General features: G+C 40.5%; 2 protein-coding genes across 2 annotated transcripts in view; both read left to right on the top strand.

Moving 5' to 3' along the window:
• sf3a1 (splicing factor 3a, subunit 1) overlaps nucleotides 1–4,790 on the top strand; it is a 5,860-nt gene extending 1,070 nt beyond the window's left edge. The window contains exons 3-15 of the mRNA XM_079250943.1: nucleotides 7–214; nucleotides 296–553; nucleotides 649–723; nucleotides 812–962; nucleotides 1,072–1,268; nucleotides 1,430–1,547; nucleotides 1,643–1,950; nucleotides 2,087–2,335; nucleotides 2,439–2,646; nucleotides 2,797–2,948; nucleotides 4,061–4,162; nucleotides 4,286–4,357; nucleotides 4,437–4,790. Of these exons, the coding sequence (XP_079107069.1) occupies nucleotides 7–214; nucleotides 296–553; nucleotides 649–723; nucleotides 812–962; nucleotides 1,072–1,268; nucleotides 1,430–1,547; nucleotides 1,643–1,950; nucleotides 2,087–2,335; nucleotides 2,439–2,646; nucleotides 2,797–2,948; nucleotides 4,061–4,162; nucleotides 4,286–4,357; nucleotides 4,437–4,538 (2,200 nt within the window). The 3' untranslated portion in view covers nucleotides 4,539–4,790. The remainder of the gene's footprint in view (nucleotides 1–6; nucleotides 215–295; nucleotides 554–648; nucleotides 724–811; nucleotides 963–1,071; nucleotides 1,269–1,429; nucleotides 1,548–1,642; nucleotides 1,951–2,086; nucleotides 2,336–2,438; nucleotides 2,647–2,796; nucleotides 2,949–4,060; nucleotides 4,163–4,285; nucleotides 4,358–4,436) is intronic.
• Nucleotides 4,791–4,997: 207 nt separating this feature from the next.
• Nucleotides 4,998–14,737, top strand: LOC306764347 (TBC1 domain family member 10A-like). Its single transcript, XM_079251483.1, has 9 exons — nucleotides 4,998–5,570; nucleotides 6,797–6,896; nucleotides 8,259–8,366; nucleotides 8,743–8,849; nucleotides 8,948–9,062; nucleotides 10,091–10,156; nucleotides 10,923–11,112; nucleotides 11,218–11,372; nucleotides 12,103–14,737. The coding sequence occupies exons 1-9, from the start codon at nucleotides 5,392–5,394 to the stop codon at nucleotides 12,616–12,618; spliced, it is 1,536 nt and encodes a 511-aa protein (XP_079107609.1). The 5' UTR covers nucleotides 4,998–5,391; the 3' UTR covers nucleotides 12,619–14,737.
• Nucleotides 14,738–19,290: the final 4,553 nt, after the last annotated feature.

Raw genomic sequence — 19,290 nt, 5'->3', positions numbered from 1 at the left:
TCACAGGAATGGCCCTGAGTTTGAAGCCAGAATCCGTCAGAATGAGATCAACAATCCAAAATTTAATTTCCTCAACCCCAATGATCCTTATCACGCTTACTATCGTCACAAAGTTAATGAATTTAAAGAGGGTAAAGCACAAGAACCATCTGCTGCAATTCCTAAGGTTATGCAGCAGCAGGCTATGCAGCAGTCACAGCAGCTTCCTCAAAAAGTAAGTATTAATTCGTAATTTAGTTTTCCTGCTTATGATTAGTAAATCTTTGTAATAACTGATGTTAATATTTATCAATAGGTGCAGTCACAGGTGATTCAGGAGACTGTGGTTCCCAAAGAGCCTCCCCCTGAGTTTGAGTTCATTGCAGATCCTCCATCAATTTCAGCATTTGACCTGGATGTCGTAAAGCTCACCGCCCAGTTTGTTGCTCGCAATGGCCGTCAATTTCTTACTCAGCTCATGCAGAAAGAACAGAGGAACTACCAATTTGACTTTTTGCGGCCACAACACAGCCTGTTTAACTACTTCACTAAACTGGTTGAGCAGTACACAAAGGTAACTTAACAGACTGTTTATTAGATATTTATTGGTATTTTTTGGCTTTGATGGTGATGCTTAACTGTATTTCAATCTTGCCTCTCAACTTTAAGATACTGATCCCTCCCAAAGGCTTATTGACCAAGCTCAAGAAAGAGGCTGAGAATCCAAAGGAGGTTATGGACCAGGTATTTTCTTTGAGGAAAATCCATCTAAGTAGGTGCTCAACGTACTACTTCCAAAGGCTAATTTATATCTGTCTTATGGCACAAACAGGTGAGGTACCGTGTGGAGTGGGCTAAGTACCAGGAGCGTGAGAGAAAGAAGGAGGAAGAGGAAAGAGAGAAAGAACGAGTTGCATATGCTCAAATTGACTGGCATGACTTTGTTGTGGTAGAGACTGTTGATTTCCAGCCCAATGAGCAAGGTAGTGTAACCACAATGAACATTAACAGTTCTAAGTGCTGCAAGATTTATTAATCTTTGTTGTTTCTTTTTTTTTTTTTGTTGTTGTTGTTGTTTTTTTGTTTCCCAAGGCCACTTTCCCCCACCGACTACTCCAGAGGAGCTTGGTGCTCGCATTCTTATCCAGGAACGTTATGAGAAGTATGGAGAAAGTGAAGAAGTGGAGATGGAGGTTGAGAGTGAGGATGAAGAGGATGTACGGGAGAATCGGGCTGATGGTCACCCATCACAACCTGATCAAGACACGCAAGTCCAGGACATGGATGAGGTGAAGATTTTTTTAAACATTGCTTAACTCCAAGTTTTACTTCCTTAAGACTTAAGTGCAAAAATATTGGTTTGTTTAATTTTTGTTTTGCATTTACATTACTGATCTACTGTTTAAAAGTATCAACTGCTGGTAAAACCATTACGCTGCTACTTCTTCAGGGATCAGATGATGAGGATGAAGGTGTGAAGGCTCCACTCCCACCAGACAATCCCATGCCGCCACCCCTGCCTCCCACTCCAGACCAGGTTATTATTCGCAAGGACTATGATCCCAAAGGTAAACACACTTCCTGAGACAGACAGTACCAAGTTTATAACAGGCTCATACTATGTATAATGTGCGTTAAAGTCATGCTTTTTTTCCCCCTGCAGCTTCCAAACCTCCACCCTCAGTGGCAGCTCTAGATGAGTATCTCATCTCACCAATTACTGGTGAGAAGATCCCAGCCAGTAAGATGCAAGAGCACATGCGAATTGGTCTACTGGATCCTCGCTGGCTGGAACAAAGAGACCGCGGCATCAGAGACAGGCAGACAGAGGATGAAGTCTATGCCCCTGGTTTGGACATTGAAAGCAGCTTGAAACAACTTGCTGAGAGGCGTACTGATATCTTTGGTGTTGAGGAGACAGCCATTGGTAAAAAGATTGGTGAAGAAGAAATCCAGAAGCCAGAGGAGAAGGTGAGAAAAGTTTTACAGCATAATTCTGGTTTAATCTCTTGAGTTGCATGAAATACTAAGGTTCCATAAGAAAACTTTATTGTTCACAACGATGCGTCTTTGTACCTGTAACTCTTTTGTTCTTTTTCCTCATCAGGTTACCTGGGATGGCCATTCTGGAAGTATGGCTCGTACACAGCAGGCAGCACAGGCCAATATTACTCTTCAAGAGCAGATTGAAGCCATTCACAAGGCCAAAGGTCTAGTGGGAGAAGATGACACTAAGGAGAAAATTGGTCCAAGCAAACCAAGTGAAATTCATCAGCCACCCCCCATGCCCTCATCTGTACCCACTTTGCCCAAACCTACACCTCCGCCCATACCAGTGCTTCGCCCACCTGTCTCTGTGAGTTACAGCCCTTGAAAAAGAAGAAAAAAAGAAAAAAAAAAAGTAAATTTTTTTGTTGACAATATGGCCCTTTTCTAACTCAAATATGGTTTGCGAACAGGTGGCGCCTCCAGTACGTACCACTCTCTTGTCTGCTGTACCTGTAATTCCAAGGCCTCCTATTGCTCCAGTAGTGCGCCTTGCACCAGGACAGGTTATAGCACCAATGCCACCAATGATTCCTGCTCCCCGCATCAACGTGGTTCCCATGCCGCCATCAGCACCACACGTCATGGCTCCCAGACCACCCCCCATGGTTGTTCCAGCTGGTAAGATGAAGGTTTTCAAACAGTTTTCAGAAATATTCACAATATTCATTGTAAAGGGAACGCATGCTTTGTGTGGAACTTTTTTGTGAAATAATTTATCCTTTTTTTAAAAAAAATCTTTAACATCAAACTATTCGTTTTTTCTCCCAGCTTTCGTGCCTGCTCCTCCAGTACCCCAGCCACCATCTGTTCCTGCACCACCTGCACACCCACCTCCTCCTCATGAGGATGAGCCCATGAGCAAGAAGATGAAGTCAGAAGACAACCTGATTCCAGAAGAGGAGTTCCTTCGCAGAAACAAGGTTTGTTGGAGCAGCAGTTAACCTGCATTTGAGTGCTGGCACTGCAAATTACCACTCGTCATTCATACGATTGTCCCTGAAGGGTTGACGATATCCTACTAGGGCTTAATTCAACTTTATTTAAAAAAAAAAAAAAAAAAGTTAAAACATAGATAAGAGAAAATAATAAACAAGGTCTCATGCTGGATGAAATGCCAGGTCATAAAAATGGGTCTTCCAGCAGGTTTTATAAATAGACAGCGATGCAGCATCTCTAACCCGCAGTGGCAAACAATATCTATAGTTTTGGAGAAGTGAGTGCAAATACTCTGCCCCCTCTGGGCTGGGGATGCAAAATATTGGAAAAAACTGCCATTTTGATTCTTTCTAATCCTGCAATAGTTATCTCAATTGGAAAATATACAGGAATTTTCAACAAATTACTTGTCTATAAACTTGCACTGAACTTGCTTCTTTTTTGGAATGCTAAAAGTAAGGTTTTTGTCTGTTTGAGAGTTATTCTTAATATCCTATATAGCTATATCTTGAATAAATGTTTCATTCTATCATGTTTATTTTACGACTGCTCCAGTTGTAAATGAAAATGGACAGATGACCCATCCACGTCTGCAGGGTATACAAAGACAGATGGAGAAATGAACATGTGGAGTTCATTTGTCTCTTACATTGCAGGACCTGCAGTGTAACTACTGTGCACGCATACATTGCGATGATGATGCTCAAACAATATATTGTGCAGCTTTATATCCTGCTTTACATTTGTGAATTACACATGCTGCCATCTCTTGCACTAGAGCACAGTTCATAACCTGCATGTAAACAAGAATAAGTGCGCAGAATTGAAACCTAGACTATCAAAACCTGTTGAACCTGCCAACAGAAAAGAAAGGAAAGGATAATAAATGACTAATGCAAATCATTCATTTTTGTGAACACAGTTGTAATTTATGCCTTTGTTTACATTAGCTAAAAACCTCAGCCAACTTTGTCAGTAATGTTTTGAGATTTAGCAGGAATTAATATGTTCAGTTATGTGGTGTCTAACTTCTGAGCTATCTTTTAATAAGATTTATCATATATTATTTATATCTTCCTTTTTTTCCTGTCTCCAGGGTCCTGTGGCAGTTAAAGTACAAGTCCCCAACATGCAGGATAAAACCGAATGGAAGCTGAATGGCCAAGTGCTGAATTTCACCGTTCCACTTACAGACCAGGTATCCAAGTGGTTTTCCATTTATTCATTTGTTTTTCTTTTTTGAAGCCCTTTCTGTTTTTTTGTAAGAGGACACACAAGTACACTTTATTCTAATGGACATGCCATTGTAATGTTTCCACAGGTGTCTGTTATTAAAGTCAAAATCCATGAAGCCACAGGCATGCCAGCAGGAAAGCAGAAGTTGCAGTTTGAGGTAATCATATCTTTAATTTTATCAGAACTTTTTTATATGAATAAATCAAAATCACTAATATATTTTGCATCATTTATAGGGCATTTTTATCAAGGATTCCAACTCTTTGGCTTATTACAACATGAACAATGGTGCTATCATCCATTTGGCTCTGAAAGAGAGAGGTGGAAGGAAGAAGTGAGCTTCTCTGCAAGAAGGACAAGTTGATGGCTCTCCGTTAGTCCTGTCATGTCATTTTAATATACTGGCAACTTTTTTTGCATCGTACACACACCTCAGTGTGATAAACATGTTGGTGAATGGTAAAAGATTTGTTTCTTGTCAAAAAGCAGTATGGTTAAACTGTCAATTTGTCCATGACATTCTTGAAGTTAAATATATTTGTAACTTGCAAGAATTTGTAGACCCCCCATGTGATTCACTTGCTTTTAATAAAGGAACTGAAAAATATTTTGCTTTTATTATTTACTGATATATCCAGTTTGGAAACTGAACATGTCAGAGATATGAAGAGATAAAGAAAAGATTTATGTTGTTCTTCCTGGCAGCCACCAGGGGAAACCACAACATAACCAGGCTGGGACTCAAGGAGTGAGTTTCTGATCGAGGCAGACTGTTCAGCACTCGGGATGACAGGGCAGCGCACCAACCCAATATTAGCTAGAGGCAGATTTAAAGAATAACCACTTGGCATGGCTGTTAGTTTTCATTTGTAAAAGCCGAGGCGACCATGTAGGATTAGTTTGTTGAAGGTTAGAGTCAATTTAGAACTAATTTTGGAGCGCTTTGATATACGAGCAGTTAAGGCTAACAACATTAGCTAGCTAATGTTTATTCGGACTCAAGTTAAATGTGCTAGCAAATGCATGTGGTCTTGCAATAGACGCGTAAAAGTATTTAGAGGCAGAAAAGTAGTTAGATAGTTTGGTTTACGTATTGAAATTATGGCGTTGATTCAGTTTGATTGACTTTTGGCTGTCTGAAAGCTTGCTGACGTTAGCTACACTGGCTAGCCAGCTAGCTTCCCTGCTACCATGGCCAGAATAGAAAACGGTCAATCGTTTGACACAAGGAGCATCAGGACTATTAGCAGCTCTCATATTGACGAGGAAAGCTCGTTGGGATCCGATTCAGAGATCAATGGTTTCACCAGTGACCGGCAAACCGATAAATATGGATTTATTGGTGGAGCACAGCAGCACTCGGAGGAGTCGTAAGTTTGCTTCAGTAATTCATTCATATTGACTTTTAACTGTCCTACAAGATAATCCATGTTACTAAAACAAAGATGTAAGTAATTTAACCCACAATCATATCATAATCATATGATAACATGTCTCAAGTTCGGAAGATGATGTTGAGGAGACGCCTTTGAATAACAGAGCTCCCAAACCAGCTGCGTGGCACACTGTTTTTTGTTTTTTTATGTTCACCATTTCCCTCTCTAAGTGTGGTAAAAATGACAAGTTGAATGTTGCAACAAGCAGGCAGATGTATGGTTTTTAAAAAAAAAATCACTAATTTTCTTTAACTTTGTAAGATGTAAAAAGTTAATTGAGAATTTTGACACAATCCTTATATGCTTTTATGTGGGAGGCTTGAAACAGGACTTCTGTTTGTTTTGAATGAAGTTATTTATGGCCTTTCAAGCAGCATACTTTTATTTCTTCCTCTTTTTATTTTTTTCAAGAGGGACTTTCATTCTCTCTCTTTTTATAAACTACTTACTGCATGCCCAAAGCCTGCATACAGAACTCAGATAGTGGACGGAGAGAGTAAAGTTGTGCCAAGCACCAGCTGGCAAGGAGTTTCCTGTTTTCTGGAGTTTTTTGGCAGACTTGCTCGGAGCCACAGCTCTGGAGCCCCTTTACTACAGGGCCTCTTTTGGCGAGGTCCTATAGATGGTCTTGAACCCAGGGTTTAGCTTACACTGCTTGGCAATAAAAGCAACTTAGCAACTGTTTAAGGGTTTTTTCTTTTTTCTTTTTTTTTTTTTTTTTGAAGATGTGGCTGGGGTATAACATCTTGCACTCATCCACCACAGCCATCTAGCCTGCACTTTTGACTAAGAGAGGGCTGTACTGAATTTTAAAAAGGGCTGCTCTTTGAAAACATTTCACCCTGCAATTACAGGATTGTGCCAATGATATAATTACATAGTTCAGTTAAAGCATCAGACCTCATTCATATTGTAGGTCTAACATGTCGATGTCATCCTTTTCTGTTGGAGAATATAATGTAATATAATGTAAATTTTACTGCATGAAGTCATTGTTGCAGTTACAGACTGACTTTTTTTTTTGTCAGATAGGTTTAGGTAATAAATGGACTGTTGACTGCTTTCCTTGTTTTGGTTTTGTTGTTTTGCTTTTTTTTGTCATTTTTGCTTGATTGCACTTTCATAAAGAACTTTCCATTTTGTCACCACTGTATTCCCAGAGCTCAAGATGTGCCCCCAGAGGTGCTCAGGCAAAGGGAGGTGAAATGGTTGGACATGCTCAGTCACTGGGATAAGTGGATGATCAAGAGATTTAACAAGGTCAGCAGATGCTTTGTCTTCCATTTTGCTGTTGTTGATGCATAAATGTCATCATGGTTGTCTCCAGGAAATTGATTTTTTTGGATTGACTTGTTTGATGTGCATGTCTGAACAATGCCGTTGCTTCAAGTATTTAATTGCACAAGGCAAAAAGACCTTGTGGACACATTGTCTTGGAGATTCACTTGTTAAGCAAGTTCTGCCTGAAATGCTCTCAGCAATTCACCACCACACTGTAACTTCACCTAATTTCCATGAGTCAGCAGCAAGCCAGGACACAACCCATCTGTTTATCACCCTGTGTACCATGTGACAAACTGACACTCTTAGATTCATGGTGGAGCTGTGTTGACTTCCCATGAGACAACTGCTGCTAGTATAAGCTAAAGATACTCCCCAGCACAACACAGCTTTTTTAATCTCATCAGGGAACAAAGCAAGTTTAAAAGTAATGCTATATTTGTTTCATGTTATGTGGTGAAGGTCAGAGTTTCAGATGCCACATTGTACTTCTGATTGTAACTATTTGCAGAAATTACATTGAAAGCTGTATTCTCCTTAAAAGGTGTGCTAGGTTTGTCTCAGGAAAAAAATCAACAAAAAACAAACAAAAAAAGGACTCTCCAGCAAATAACATTGCACGAATACCTTAATTTATATCAAGTTATACTTAGTTAAGCTGCATATCTCAATACATTTATGTACAATTTGATCCTACAAACTTTTCTTCTTTCATTTTGAAGCCTCAGATCTAAGCAAAGAAGTGATTTCTTTTTCTTTTAAAACCACCTCTGTGTGTATATTTGTGTTAATGTGCTGTATATAAGAATCCCATCTTTGTTCTATAGTGTTTTTGTAAACAGATCACATTAGTGTATTATACCTCTCCATTGGGGTAATGTTTCTATGGAGGACTGATCTTAATGTCGCTGTTGTTTTGAGGGTTTTTGACTTTGTTTGTTTTCACAAACAAACTGTTTAGTGAAATTAAACATTGAAAAAACTCAGTGTTAGATATGGCATCAAACACATTCACTGTCTTTTCACAGCTTCCATATAAACTCTACCAGAAATGTCCGTCCTCTTGTTCTTGCTTTGTTTAGAGAACTATCTTATAATCCTTCAGCGACAGCAGAAGCCTTCTTGTGATTTCTGTGTCATTCTCTAAATATTCAATTTTTTTAACCACACAAGTATAAAAAAAAAAAAAAGCACAAAAACAAAAAAAAAGGAACCACTAGCTACTACCATGTCCATTGCTTTTACTGTGGCTTCATGATCTAACATCTTTTGTTAAACCATCATCGTTACACTTTCCCTTTGTTATGTTTAGTTTTATTCAAGCCTTATTCTGTGGCCTAGGTGAGACTACGATGCCAGAAAGGAATCCCTCCCGCCCTGCGAGGCCGTGCATGGCTCTACTTATCAGGCGGGAAGGTGAAGAAGGAGCAGAACCAAGGAAAGTTTCAGGTCAGACAGGTTCTTCTTTCACTTCCCCCTCTCATCTGCATTGATGCTGTTTTGGGGCTCATTTTATTTAGAAATTTCATTTGAAATTGTTAGTGAAACTGTGGTAATACACCAATAGTACATTTTTGGTTGAAAATAAACTTGATCGTTGTTGCATGAAGTTAGAACCAGTTCACTTTTACATTGCTCAGTTTACCATTTAAAATGAACTGCTGAATTACTCGCGTTCACATCAAGTTTAACATGAATCCAGGAAGTATTAATCGGATTGCTGAACGAAGAAATTTACATTCTGCAATAATACCATGTAAAATGTTATTATCATTGCTATTTCTGCTGTAAAGGAATCTCACATATCCTCCTTGTACTTTGTCAGGAGCTGGATAGTCAGCCAGGGGACCCCAAATGGCTTGATGTGATTGAGAAAGATCTCCACCGTCAGTTTCCATTTCATGAGATGTTTGTGTCACGGGGAGGACACGGGTAAGCTGTCGGATGTGATGTAATGTTTCATTACACACAAAAATGAATGACTCTCCTGTCAAACATATAACATATGTAAATTTTGTGGGTGTGTGCAGGCAGCAGGATCTGTTTCGTGTTCTTAAGGCCTATACTCTCTACAGACCAGAGGAGGGATACTGCCAGGCCCAGGCACCGATTGCTGCTGTGTTGCTAATGCACATGCCTGCCGAGGTGCTACATGCTTCACACATTCATCTGTCAGTTTTACTGTAGATGTAACGTTCTGAAGAGCAGCTTCAGACATTAAATCTGAGATACTTCAGTAAAATAAATATGCATGTTTTCCCTTTTTTCTTAAGTTTGCTTTGAATGTGTGAGCTTTGGCAAGTCTATTTTTAAGCCGAACAGCGGAGACAGACGGACTGTACCGATGTGAAATGCAGATAAATCCTTGAGCTTTTCCAGAGACTGACTGCTTCATGAACTCTTAAGAACACAAAAGTTCAGGGCTTTTTATACTTACAATAATATAATGTTGTTGGCAGAACATTTGCATTTCTCGCTGTTGTCTGCATTTGTTTCTAATGAATATTTATTTGTCACTTTGATACATTAAGTGGATGCAGCCCGGCTGCTGCTGCAGTTGTATTTGTTCTTACTCACCAGTCTTCCTCTATTGTCACCTTTGAGAAGTCACACAGTTCATTTTTTTTTCAGTTCCTGTGGGGATTCTGTGTGCACACGAATGCCCTTAGGTGTAAAACTGAGAAAGTTTCTGTGTTCACAGCTCATTTTATCTCCAAGTTCTGCTAACTACAATTACTGTAAGCATAGATAAAGAATTTCACTTTGACAATCACAAGTAAACTTTAGTTCCCATTCTAAGTTTCTGCTTTGGCACCTGTCATTTATAGTGTCGCTTTTCCATTTGATTTATTTCCAGTTCTTATAAGGATCATGTTTGGAATATTTAAGTTATATTGCACCGTAGTTGAGCTACTTCAGTTCTATATTTTAAAGTGGTGCAATAAATCTGTACAGAATGGTGAAGATGATCAAGATTCTACTGTTTTGCCATTGTGTCCGATTGTAGTTATATTTCTTCATTTCAGCTAAATAGAACATTTGCCTGTGCTTAAAGACTTTCCTATATGGCCAAAATCAACATTTCCAGTGTTATCAACCTTCTATACATGCAGACACATGCCCTTCAAAATGAACAGTGTGTTTTCTTACATCATCTGTGTTTGTTTCCACAGGATGCTTTCTGGGGCCTGGTCCAAATCTGTGAGAAGTATCTTCCTGGTTACTACAGTCCTGGCCTGGTGAGACTGAAACACACTATGGCTTGTGCAGTAGCATCCTCTGAAGAGGATTCTAGCTTATTTTACTGACAAACTAGCTAAACTGATTACAGTTAAACTGGGATATGTTTACCATAAAGTAGAATGCTGTCATCACACATGAATAAACTGTAAGCAAGCACAGTCAGACAAAAGCTTTCTGTGGTCACAGCTCCCTGATTAAACCTGTTGGGTGTTGCCTCTTTTTTCATACCATGATTAATTTAGAAAAATTTACTGCCTTTTTTGATGAATACAGTCTAGTGTATTTACTGTAGCTTCTTTGTTCATTTAATTAACTTCAGATTCTTAGCAATAAACAATGTCATTGTGAAATGGAAGTATGGCGCTACAAAATGGAGGAACAGTTGAGAAATATGATCCCTTTAGTCTGATTTACTTTAGTACAGGGGTGGGTCCTCGAGGGCCGCAGTCCTGCAAGTGTTAGAAGTTTTCCTGCTGCAACACACTTGGCACACACCAGGAGTAGTTGGTAGACTTGTGCAGAGCTTGACTTTGGATTTTTCACAAGTCTGCTAATTACCTGCTGATTTGAGTCAAGTGTGTTGCAGCAGGGAAACTCCTGTAACACTTGGAGGACTGCTGCTTCGAGTTGCTCCCTCCTACTCTAGTAGATGAACATCCACATGTTCATGACGGTTCAGTTTTATGTTAAAGAAACTCATTGTTTCATTTGTTTCTGCTAAATTCTCTTTTGCATGTTTTTTTTTTTTTTTTTTTTTTCCAGGAAGCCATACAGTTAGATGGAGAAATTCTGTTTGCACTGCTGCGGCGCTTCTCCCCGCTATCTTACCGGCATCTGGAGAAACATAAGATCGATCCTATCCTCTACATGACTGAGTGGTTCATGTGTGCCTTCTCTCGAACCCTTCCCTGGGCTTCTGTGTTACGTGTCTGGGACATGTTCCTCTGTGATGGTAAGCGTGACTTTTTTTTAAAGCATGTTTACGCTCTACAAAAACAGAACCTTACAGTATCTGCACGCTGACACTCACTCCTTTTGGGTTCTCTCCATCCTTCAGGAGTCAAGATAATATTTCGTGTGGGTTTGGTGCTGCTTAAGTGCACATTGGGAACCCGGGAAAAGCTTAAGGCTTGCCAAGGCCTGTATGAGACCATGGAACTCCTCAGGGCCATAGATCCGAGATACATGCAAGAGGGCTTCCTTGTGCGAGAGGTATGAGTAAAGGAGCTATCAGTTGTGCCTAGGAAGGATATATCCTTGACCTCCTTAGGCATGTTAAGATCAGTCTGTTAAAATGTGAATAAGTAAAAAGAGTGGAGAGGGAAACAAAGGAAAATGATCTACCCAGTCTGGCCAGATACCATGTGGTCTATTCACTTTGAGTGGGATGCATTAGTTATTTAGTTATTTAATAGTAATGGGCACAGCAGGGTGAAATCTACAAAGGGTGACCCCAAGATCTTCTAAAGACTGGAACAGTTGTTTGTTAATGACATTAAGTTATGTCACACAATTCTGCAGTGATGCAGAGAAAGTTTAATTGTGGACATGGAGTTGGAGAGGACCCTGTAGAGCTCGTAAATAAAGCAAAAATAATAGTGAAGAGTCTGAGAGCGAGTCAAATTGACATCACCCAGATATATTGACCAGAGTGCTGGCTGTCCAGTGTCTGGTCCGGTAACAAGTTATGTGAGGCTCTCTGTCTCCTTGAACAATACACTCTCTTATATCTATGGCTGTCATGAATGTGGGTGACGCAGCATCCACGGAAAGCCCAAGGCCCTTTGGCATTTACTGAACCATTTCACTTTTTTTTTTTATCACAGCAGCCAAAGGTGAAAGACATTTTCAGTCAAGGATTGTTTTGTTGCCCCGCATTTACTTTTGATCATGATCTATGCAAGGTCAGCTGTGACTGTTACGTCTCTTTTTCCTTTGTCAGATTCTTGAAGTGCCAGTGACAGCACGAGATGTGGAAAGAGAGCATCACACTCAGCACAAACGCTGGAAGAAGAACCGCGGAGAACTGAATTTCAAACCTCCTCCAAGGATGCATGGCGCTCGCCTCATCATGTTGGCCGAGCCACCCAGGCGCCAAGACCTGCAGCAGAACCCCACTATTGTTCTGGAGGTGCCTACGCCACAGCTGAAGAAGGACAAGGAGGAGAGGAAGAGCAAGAAGAAGAGCATCAAGAAATCTCAGCCTATTGAGGAGATCCCTAATCCATACCCTCTTCCTGGTGAAACCTCTCCTCCTCCACCACCCACAGATCCACCCGCTCCACCACCTCCCCCACCTGCAGATGGCAGTGTGACGCCAGAGACCATGCCACAAACTGAAAAAGACTCACCTCACCAGCAGAGAGCACCTCCTTCTGAACTTCCCCCCGCCAAAGAATCAGTCCTTCATCGATCCACACAAAGCCTTAGCAGCACAGAGCAGGATACATACCTGTAGCTCCACAGATGTGTGTGTGTATTTGTGTGTATATGTGTGTATGTGTGTGTGGATGAACCACCAGCACGCTATGGTCAAGAACCAGCCAGCCTTGCCAAAGTCTCTGACTGGCCAGCATTGCTATTATTATTATTATTATTATTATTATTATTATTGTATTAGACCATTTTTTATACAGTGTAAAACTACTTAAATGCTTTTGCTATTGTTCAGCATGGAGCAGATGTTGCCTCCTGTTGATGCTAAACCTTATTCAGACCAGAGGACTCAGTATTTCATTTGCAATGGAGACAAGTTACTGAGTTGCTGGGAGCAAAATATTCTCCTGGTATTTCTTGTATTTCAAGGTTTGTATAAAAAAAGATAAAAGTGCCACAGTTAATGCAACACTATTAAGTAGTAATACAACAACAGAGGATGTGAACTCTTGGCTTAAACTCCACGTTTTAACTTCCCAATCCAGTATATTTCATTGGGGGGTTGAGTCACTAGAAGGGCAGCCTGTCACTGGATCCATACCTGTTGGTTAAGCTGGCCACAGTGATGATGTAATTCACGAAAGCTGTGGTGTGCTGTTCTGAGATCATTTTTTTTTTCTTATGGGGGAACAGATATATGCTTTCTAATCTTGGTGCTTTCACTCTGCATTGTTTCCAAGTCTGCATAATTGAAAAACGGCATAAATGCGGAGTTTAGTGCTTGAGCTCGTCTTGCTAGTGCAAGTAGTTGGTCATTTCAATCTGTTGAATTTTTCTGGTCTAAACCCCAGTTTTCACTGTGCCAGGCACATCCAGACACTTTACAGCAGCACTAATTCATGTTGCTTGGACAGCAGAGGGGAGAACAGTGGACATTCCTCACTGCATGACAAATTCCAGCCTTCTTAAAAGCTAAATCGCTTTACAAAAAAAAAAAAAAAAAAGGTCTTGCCAAATGCAAATCTGTATGATATGTGTATTTGTTTATGTTTCCTGTCAAACCTGGACTGTACAAATCACCTAATGGTGCTAACCTTCCTCTTGCTAGAATTTCCAAAGCAAGTCAAGACTGTTTTTCCTGAGATGATGTACAAATACTACTTGTTACCCGGCTTATTCTGTTTATGTGATCAAGAGGGATTGTTGATTTCCACAGCTACTGGGAGGATTGTAGCAATTTTCCAATGAAACTTTGCCTCATTTCTTAGGGAAAGATTAAGACATAAGGGTTTTGAGGAGTTTTGTTTTTTGTTACAAAACACGACAATCTGTTTTTTTTGTCAGTTTAAGTTTTGTGGCAGTGGTAAAGGGAGATTTGACAAACATAAGCTCATACTGGTGGAATATGTGCATGTAGAAAACAAAGTTTAAAGAAAAAAACACATGTGCAGTTTGGTTACAAAGCAGTGGGGTGGCAGTCACGCCTTTATGCAATAGTCTTCAGTTGCCTGCATTACGCTTCTTACATTTTGTTCATGTTACATCTTAATTTAATGCTTTTTGTGTCAAATAACGTAAAAAAAATATAACATTTTTCTGTAATGAAGTCATTTTTCGTGTTATAATGCTAGATTTTTATTGAGCAGTAAAAGAAACCACACAGGAAACATCTCTAAACTACTTGCATCTTGGGCAGAATACTTTGTCAACATTTCTAACACTAGAAAAAATATATTGGTTTTTCTGGAATTTGGTGGATGTTCTGTCACTATTTTTGTCTTTTGATACTCCTAAGACAGGTTGGTATAACTTTACCACTTACACTAGCGTTATGCAAGAGATTTTTGACAACACCAGTGCTGGAGTTTTATACTTGTAAGAAAAAAATTTGGGTTCCATTCAGCTGAAAATGTTTATGTTACATGTTTGTTTGCCATCAGCCAGTAGTATAATGCTAAGTATTTTGGCTTGCAATCTGTCAATATGCAGTTACTTTTATTCACCAGCAGATGGCGCACTGAAGTCATATCTTTCAAATAATGGGGAATATGATAAAAGGCCTTTAGGGTCTCAAGATGCCTTTTTTTTTGTTTATTTTGTGTGTCCATGATGTTGCATCACATAAAACAACAACTCAGTGGCTGGATTAACTACATATTTGCATTCGGTGATGTCACAGCTGTCATTTTTGAATAAAGCTTTATAAGACATTTAACCCATGGATATGTTTTCATTTGGTTTGTAGTTAGTTTGTAAACTAACTGTTTACTTGTAATCAGGTGGGAAGATGGGTAACAGTCTTGCTTCTGTATACTATGACACTGGAGTAATATCCAACGGTGATTAATGAACTTTTGCAGTAGGATTTGCAGTAATGAAGTATTTGTAGAGGTATTCTTTTTGCCTTTGAACAGACAAACTGTATCCCCATACCTTCAGTACTTTTTGTAAGTTAAGAGCTGAATAAAGCTAAATATTACGCACACAACTATGTCATTAACTGTTATTTTTAGGTGTGTGGGAAAACTGGACGAAAGTGGCCAGAGGTGCTGGGAATATTTTTGAAACTGTCTTGTACTTGTTAAAGATTTAGTACATTTTATCACTGATAGCAGAATAATTTAGTTATTACAGTGTCAAATCTTCCCTCCCCTTCACAGTGCCATGCAGTACGTGTCATCTCAGACAGGCCAACAGGATACCGAATCTTATCAAATGGGAGTCCACGGTCTGGTGTCAGACTGTCTGAACACCCTGCAGCCTAAAGAAAGATTGTGAAGCCAAAGTAGGAGTATAAACACAACATATTGGACCTTACAGCCTTTCTCTTCAGCATAAATGACCTTTCCTCCCTAAAGAGGTCATTCCTGCTCTTTCTCCTTGTTTAAACTGATAACAGGTTGCTAACTGCCACATGCCCCTTTTCTCCACCTGAAGGTGTTGGATATTAGATTTTACCTCAGGCTTGAAAGAGTTCATTGTAAATGGCTGCCTTGATGACCTCAGTAAGCCAGTCAGCTCAATTCTAGTCGTCCAGCAAGGTGTGAGCTGCAGCTGTTGACCTCCTGTCATCAGGAGTTCAGTGTAGTGACTAATAAAGACATTTGGAAATGGTCACTACCCTAACCTTTGTTTACAACATTTTACTTCATCAGTATCACTGCAGGTGCAGCAGAAATGACAAAAAAAACTTTTAGTGTACTTGTTGATAGGTATTTATCATACTTACACACTGTGTGACTCCAGATAGGGTGTTAGGAACCATTATGATTTTGTTGATTTTTCCTCACATGAGGCAAAGCAACAGTTAATGGTCTCTGTCCCTGAGGAATGCATGCACCGTCACGCTTTCCCTCCTTTCCCTCTTTTCCCTCGGACACCTGGCCCTCTTTCAGTGCCACCGTGCCATTTACATCTCAAAGGGGGATGACCAAGAAGGCTCTCTTTGTGCTCCCTTCCTAACTCCAGAAATGATCTGATTTATCTCTTCATCAACGGAAATATATGCCTTTAGATGGTTACCCCACCTCTCTCATCCCCAGCTAACAGAGATGGGATGCGGAGCAGAAAAAAGAGGGACTTGTGATCCTTCGTGTGATCCCGAACCCAACGGACCCCCTGTCACAGTGCTTGATTCATGTGATGCGGGTGACTTTCTTTCTGCTCCCAGGTTCAATGTGTTGGGGTATGGGGGAGTTGGCGGTGCAGTGGGGAGCATAAAGCAAAGCAAAAGCGCCTGTTCTCCTAAAGTATCCGATTCCCACGTTTGATGGAGCATGACAGGTTGACTCAGGTTAGATTAAGAAGCTGCAGTAACAAATATGAGGGCAGACACTGGGATCATCAGGGCAGGTTAACTTTTCATTGCATTGGGAATATAAAGTTATTTATTGTGCCAAGGGAAAACATTAGTCTTTGTGCTGGAGGCATAAAGAAAGGATCCCTGTTTGAAGGATCGAGTTGATAATTGAAACATCCCTGTGCAGTTTTTTTTTTTCTGTGTGAACTTCTGTTCATCTCTCAAAGGAGAAAACCCACTTTTATCTTTCTTTACTTAGCATTATGAATAGCATAATGATTTTTTCTTCCACATCCATGACTTTTTGAACATATAATCTATAACTGTCTTTTTATCTTTTGTGCAGAAACTAACAGTAGTAAATAATTTAATCTCTGGCCTTGTACAATTTTTCTAGATGGAAACATGACAGCTCCCTTACCAAACATAGCTTTGTAATTGTTTCTCCAGCCTTTGACTCCCGTGAGCTTTTTTAGACCATCCAGAACAGAGACTACTGTTAACTCATGTTATGAATGCCTGTTAATGTTTTAAGTTTGGAGCAGTCTCACAGAGTCTGACATGCAAAGGTCTACCTTCTTTGGAAATGTGCTTTTGGCACCTGTGCAGTTTCCATTGCGTAATTTAGTTGCCATTTAGGGTCCATGAACGTCTACACATATGGATTAAACTTAGTTGGTATTAAATATAAAATGGAATAACAGAAAAATTCTCCTGGGAACATTTAGTGCTTTAATGTCATCACAGTTCTCATTCCAGCTGCTCCCACAGGACAGACTGTACTGCTTTAGGGTTTGTAAGAAAATCATCATCATGAGCATGGAGGGGAGGTCGAGTTAGCTTTCAAGCCCAGAGTTAAGTTGGAAAATATGTCTCAACCATGACTGTTTATCTTAACTGCACATCAGATGATAAAATAAATATAAAAACAACTCAACAAAATTTTTTACAGTATATTTTGTAATATTTTTTTAAAAGATCAATTAATTACAAATCTACACCACTGAAAATGTAATCGCCTTTCCTATTTATTCCTTTAAGGTTTGGACCGCCCACTTAAAAAAAAAAAAAAATCCACACCCTTTTAGTGACTACACCACACCCGCTAATGGTTTCAAAGCAATTCCCTGAGCAGACATTTAAAATTCAGCCATTTAACCCAGCCTTCAGATCACATGGAGCAACAAGCCTGTCTCTGTCAAGAGAGATTCAGACGTGGCTGAGTGGTAAAATGCTAAGTGAGGCATAGTAAATGAATCTGCTAATCACCTGCCTGCTGCTGTGCCCACAGGATATTTCAGCTGCAAGCAGTGGGCGTGTGAGGGTTATGTTGGGGTAAGAGAAGCACACCTGCATGGCTGTCATGCTCTGTGAGAAGTTTCAGGTGTTTTATTTTAATCTCCATCACTTGTCTGCCCCCCCCCCCACCCCCCTCCTCTTTCCTCAAACCCTGCAGCACCCATCCCACTGACCTCTTAACCCACTACATCCTCTGGCTCAGGAGTGCCAGGGGCATGCGCAATTGTGATGGTGAAGTCTCGTCTTGTAAGTGAAGCATAACCAGCAGCCACATTTTTCCCCGACACTCTTAAGTTCTGTTGCCTCGTCTCTCTCTTCAATCTTTGCTGATGGTAATTAAAACTATCATAAAAGCTTTTTTTTTTTTTTACATGCTTGTATTCTGGTTTAACTGATCCTCTGTTTTGTCTGAAACAGGTTCCCTCACTAATGAGGAAGATGAAAAAAACCCAAAGCTAACTCTATTTACAGCTGGCTTCTCACCCCCTCTTTCTGCTTGCTGCTAGCTCGTGTCTCCTGCTTTTTCTTTATATGTGACACTGATAAACAATTACCCAAGACAGGTAGAGAATTGGCCTAAAAATATCTCTCCTGGTGTTTGTTTACACGTGTGTGCCTGCAAAGGCCTCTGGCCAATGGGTGATGAGTTACAGACACAGATGGTGGGCATCAGCAGCCTGGCTGGGGGCAGATTAGCAGCCTACCAGTGTCTAAGCAGCCCCAACCCAGCCCGCTCCCACTCCCACTGAGCCCCAGAGGAGAGCTTGTCTGTAACTCTACTCGCTTTGGAAAGCCTCACGTGTTGATGGAAGCCAACCATGGGCTTATCTCGTCTCATTCCGACACCAGTGGGCCTTAGTGGGCTTGGGGCTCCCAGTGAGAAGGGGAGGGGGTGTCTGGTAGGGATGTCTGCATGAGCAGCTTTGTTTTGAAAAAAGGTGAAAAAAGTCATTCTGTTGCCCATGAGAGGCACCGATTTTGTAATTAGGGGTAACTTTACGCCAATAAATGGAGACTTTTCTAACTGCATGCATATTTGCGCCTTCATAGCATATTACCCAAGTGGTAAATATTCTCATTTAATTAACTACTCATCTCTGCTCATTTATTCCCAAATTTCTGGGATGCAATGCTTTGTGAGCTCATGTCAGACGGCGCCTAACATGTATGCCATCTCCATATGGATATGGTGGTAACTCCCTCTTCCGATGCATGAAAAATGCTTACAGTGCAGTTTTGTGCCATTATGCTATATTCACTTTGCACTGGACAGGAAGAAGAGTTCAAACAGGCCTGGCCAAAGGTCAGCCAGATGCAGAGTGGAGGGTGCAGGAGTGGGGAGACTGGGCAGGCTGTGGGTTAGTGTTCAGCAGTATGTTTATTTTATAAACAGTGGAAGCAGATTAGTATTGGAGCCGGGCTCCCTCAACCATATGGGGAGGATGTCCTCTGTGCTGGGTGGCTCTTAACAAGCCATTGTGCTCGTATCTGGAGGCACACAGTCACTGGCATTATTTCTGGTCACCACTAATGATGAGTTGATATTGTTGCCAACAGACGTGTGTGAATGCTGGGATGTGTGGTCTGCTCAGCTTCCATTCTCGGCATGATAGACTATTGAATGATTGTATTAGCAGTGCCTGACATGTTTTGAGT

This window comes from Telmatherina bonti (genome assembly GCF_933228915.1).
Source record: "Telmatherina bonti genome assembly, chromosome: 13".
Classification (NCBI taxonomy): domain Eukaryota; kingdom Metazoa; phylum Chordata; class Actinopteri; order Atheriniformes; family Telmatherinidae; genus Telmatherina; species Telmatherina bonti.
This window is presented reverse-complemented; position numbering and strand designations above follow the sequence as displayed.